Source organism: Aedes aegypti, chromosome 1 (genome assembly GCF_002204515.2).
Source record: "Aedes aegypti strain LVP_AGWG chromosome 1, AaegL5.0 Primary Assembly, whole genome shotgun sequence".
In the NCBI taxonomy this organism is placed as follows: domain Eukaryota; kingdom Metazoa; phylum Arthropoda; class Insecta; order Diptera; family Culicidae; genus Aedes; species Aedes aegypti.
The window spans coordinates 222,130,625-222,134,568 of record NC_035107.1 but is presented as its reverse complement, the minus strand read 5'-3'; the positions used below and the strand labels follow the sequence as shown (position 1 = coordinate 222,134,568).

The 3,944-nt window shown below is 41.2% G+C and overlaps 2 protein-coding genes across 2 annotated transcripts; both read right to left on the bottom strand.

Annotated features, from left to right (window-relative positions):
• Positions 1-466: 466 nt before the first annotated feature.
• Positions 467-1,772, bottom strand: LOC110681561. Its single transcript, XM_021857640.1, has 4 exons — positions 1,411-1,772; positions 1,231-1,343; positions 1,036-1,149; positions 467-948 (listed from the first exon to the last, which is right to left on the bottom strand). Exons 1-4 carry the CDS (start codon positions 1,480-1,482, stop codon positions 771-773), a joined length of 477 nt encoding a protein of 158 aa, XP_021713332.1. The 5' UTR covers positions 1,483-1,772; the 3' UTR covers positions 467-770.
• Positions 1,773-2,585: 813 nt separating this feature from the next.
• Positions 2,586-3,732, bottom strand: LOC5576918. The gene is made up of 2 exons (XM_001662965.2): positions 3,190-3,732; positions 2,586-3,123 (listed from the first exon to the last, which is right to left on the bottom strand). The coding sequence occupies exons 1-2, from the start codon at positions 3,538-3,540 to the stop codon at positions 2,761-2,763; spliced, it is 714 nt and encodes a 237-aa protein (XP_001663015.2). The 5' UTR covers positions 3,541-3,732; the 3' UTR covers positions 2,586-2,760.
• Between the last annotated feature and the right edge of the window lie 212 nt (positions 3,733-3,944).

The following is a 3,944-nucleotide window of genomic DNA, read 5'->3' as shown; positions in this document are numbered from 1 at the left end:
ATTTTACAAATGAAAATTTTCCAAATCTTTTTGGTTTATCATCAAACTGCTTTCGAAAACTAAAAAATAGAGCGATAAAAAGTTGAAAAATATGTTTAAATTTTAAAGGAGAGCAAAACATGTTCTCCAAACAGGAGCTGACAAAATTGGGTCAATAATGTATGTACGATAATAAAGTTACAGTTACAATGAAGTTAGAATATTATAATAAATTATAGAAAAATAGAATGACCTCGAAAGCAGATCCTTATGATGATTCCTGGTCAGTTCAATTCCATCATGGGGCTGATATGCAGTTACTTTGGGTCTCCAGGTAGCGTAGTGGTTAAGGCTTTGGATCGCCATTTCGGAGACGACGGGTTCGATTCCCGATCCGGTCGAGGAAGAATTTTTCTCGACACCCTGGGCATAGATTATCATTGTGCTTGCCACACAATGTACAATCATTATTCGTGCAATGGCAGGCAAAGAAATCTCTTCAATTAATTACTATGAAGTGCTAAAGGAACACTGAGTTGAAGAGGCAGGCCAAATTTTAGTAGGAACGTCGAGACAGAAAGAAAGAGTCAAAAACTAACATGGGAAAATTATGTGTAGAGCGGCAGATTGAATGTCTGCCTGATAAAAATATTTAAATTTGTATTATTTGTTGCTAGACAACAGAGATTGTGTTGAAAACTACAGTAGTGCTTACGTCGACTATATGATTATGGACAGGATAGTAGGAGTGGGAATGGGGCACCCAAAACAGCAATGGAAATGGAAGCTAATTACGAATTAGAAGGCAGTGGAAAGTGGTCAGCATTTGATTTCCATTGCAGATGCAAAAATAGATTCATTTTGTAACACTTACCGGTAGTTGTGGGGGAAGTCGGAACGGGAACACCTACTGGGCGGAACCAGCCAAGGCTGAAAACGAAACGTCCGGAACGGCAACAAAATCGGGAGCTTATTACGGAAGAGAAGACGGTGAAAAATGGTCAATATTTGATTTCGATTAGAGGAGCAAAAATACATTAATTTTGTATCACTTACCGGTAGTTAGTAGGGCGGAGCTGGTCACTCAATGCGGAGCCGGAACGGATGCACCTATTGGACGGCAACAGCCGCGGCGGGAATGGCGACAGTGGCACTGGGACAATAAAACGGCTAAAAAGAGAAGACGGTGGAAAATGGTCAAAATGGATTTCGATTACAGGCGCAAAAATGGATTAATTTTGTATCACTTACCGGTAGTTAGTAGAGCGGAGCCGGAAGAATTTTCCCTCAATGCGGAGCCGGAACGGGTACACAGGAGCCGGAACGGGCAACAGCCACGGCAGGAAAGGAACAGAATGAAACGGCTAAACAGAGAAGACGGTGGAAAATTGTCAGCATTTGTATTGAATTGCATGCGTTTTTTTCACTTAACGGTAGTTCTGCAGAGCCGGAATAGCTCGATATCAACGGAGCAGGAACGGAATAGTAGAGCAGGAACGACATTAGAGCAACAGCGGCGCAGGAAACCGGCAATAAAAGTGAACTTTTTTTTAAAAAAAAGGGCAACTTTTCCGTGAATGCGCAGCCAACTATGCTTTGCACAAGCTTTGCTAAACACGTTTTGACAGCTGCACCGTGTGCGTAACGCTTTTCATGGTCATGATTTGGAGCTCATGAAAATGGTTGCTCTGAATCATGTTAGTGGTAGCTCAGCTTCAAAAATCATGAGTCTGAATCATGATTTCGTCCCAAGAGCAATTTATAATTTTCATGATTCGTGAATCATGATAATGGGATCAGATTTTTTCCCGTGTAGGAACACTTTACCGCAACTATTGGTACAAGCAAATAAAGTTTTAGCAATTTTAGTGATATTTCATCAGTTTTAAAGCAATTTCAACGCTCTTTTAAACTATTCCGTGAATCAACAAGCCAATACGTCGATTGGCAGTGTCGGTTCTGTGGTTAATGTAATAAAATCAGTGAAAACGGCACTACCGCAACTATAGGAACACCCACAACTAAGGGAACACTTACCCTAAGCCATGAATTTTAATTTGAATAAAATATTCTGTCTGTAACGTTAATCATAATCAGACGTGTTTTATGTCGATCTAAGAACCTTTAAAATCCATCCAATTCGGAAATACGGGTCACGATTGGCGGCACCATTTGCTTCCGCACTTGAATCAAAATACTTAAGTTACAGTCTGCTTCGATTGGCTGTTCGGAAAATTTGTCTTAAACATCGAACTTGTTGCTTATTTTGATGTAATTTTTAATATAATCCATTTAACTCTACAAAAATATCACATTTTTTTAGAATGCCCAATCTTCCTGTATTCCGAAAAAATGTTTTTTTTTGTATATTTGCCACGCTAGTTTTAAATCCCACTTTTTTAACGCGATTTGTGAATTCCAAGATTCATGTTTCTGTTTGTTTGTTTTCCAAGAAAGATTACCATAGCTTACTAAATTTAACCTCCGTCAACAGGTCCAATGAAAAATCAAAGGGATCAATAGGTATACCTGAAGAAAAAAAAACTACAATTATTTGTTGTTTTTGTTGATTTGAGAAGTACTGTTTTATTGCTTTAATAAGTTGTGAAAAAAATCGTCAGCAGAAAGAACTTGTGTGTGTACAGCACGAGAGTACAATGCGTACTTAACATGTTAATAACAAGATTTCGGTATTTTTGATTATCTAATTTAAACCTAATTTCTATGCGATTTGTTTTAAAAATTTAACGCACCAGCATCACAATCACATTCTCTTCCAACCTACTCAACAACCATGGTCATAAGTTTGTTCAACTCGTACGGCACTCCCGGAAAATGGTAGCCTTGCTCCTCCAGCTCCTTATAGGTCACCACAATCTCATCGTAGAATCCAACTTTAGCGGCGGGAATTTGCGACCCAGGATTGGAGAACAGCGTCACCGTCACCGTAAGTCCCATGGCTCTACACATCGGAATTCTCGCCCGGAGAAGTTCCGTTCCAACACCCCGACCACGATACTTCGGCGATACGGAAAGACCCCACGCCGACAGGTAGTTTTCGATGCCATACTTCTCGAAGATGTTGGCCTGTTTCAGCAAACCGATGTACGAATCACACACCGTTTGAAGGGCAGAGCTTTTGAACTGTTAATTTGCATAAAAGATCAATTAAATAGAATATAAAAAATTTGACATATCGTATGAACTCACCTTCAAATCCTTGGAATCGGCCTTCGAAACCACCGTCAGCATGTTCAAGCCAACAATCTCATCGGATCCTTCCCGAAAGCACACCACGGCCACCCGCTGCCGGGCAACGTCCTGCCACAGCTGATCAAACTCCTCCAAAGCATCCGGATCTTTGTACAACCCCACACTGCCACACATCGGTTCGTCTCGCAGAAAGTGCGTCTTCATATGATCGATCGCATCCCGAACTCGGTCCTCCGGTAGATCCTGCACCCGGTATTCGACCATCCGATCGCTGTCCACATCGCGGGCCTGAAAGCGAATCCAAACACGGGGCCACTCGATCCCTGAAGGTCGATGCCACGAACTCATAATATTATTTTGCTGATATCAGATAAGGTCGGCACAGAGAATATATTTATGTACAACCGAGCTGACGGACGATATGTGACTAATAAACGTATGATAAACCTGTTATTGCTGTGTCATGTGCTCAGCACTTGCTGAAATCTCACACACAAGAAAGAGGTTCTCAAGCTCTCGTCTAAGTCTAGTTAGAACAACTCTCTCGTACAGCTAATGTAACTCAGTGCATGGATGAGTCCAATTTAGATAATGACTGCGTTGAGTCGAAGTGGAAGAAAACTGACGAATTGACATCATGCCGTTGTCTCGCTAATTGAGAATGTGACACAGGACGGCGTAAATCGTATACGGTTCATGCATGATTAATAGCTGCTGCTGATTTGAGCGGATTGAATGGCTGAAGCCTACAT

Excerpts from the sequence above, each read along its gene's own strand:
- LOC110681561 (XM_021857640.1), bottom strand. The coding sequence starts at position 1,482 with ATGTCGTTCCTGCTCTACTATTCCGTTCCTGCTCCGTTGATATCGAGC. Across the intron at positions 1,344-1,410 it reads CCGGCTCTGCAGAACTACCG|CCGTTTCATTCTGTTCCTTT; the intron begins TTAAGTGAAAAA and ends TTCTCTGTTTAG. Across the intron at positions 1,150-1,230 it reads CTCCGCTCTACTAACTACCG|CCGTTTTATTGTCCCAGTGC; the intron begins GTAAGTGATACA and ends TTCTCTTTTTAG.
- LOC5576918 (XM_001662965.2), bottom strand. The coding sequence starts at position 3,540 with ATGAGTTCGTGGCATCGACCTTCAGGGATCGAGTGGCCCCGTGTTTGG. Across the intron at positions 3,124-3,189 it reads CCGATTCCAAGGATTTGAAG|TTCAAAAGCTCTGCCCTTCA; the intron begins GTGAGTTCATAC and ends GCAAATTAACAG.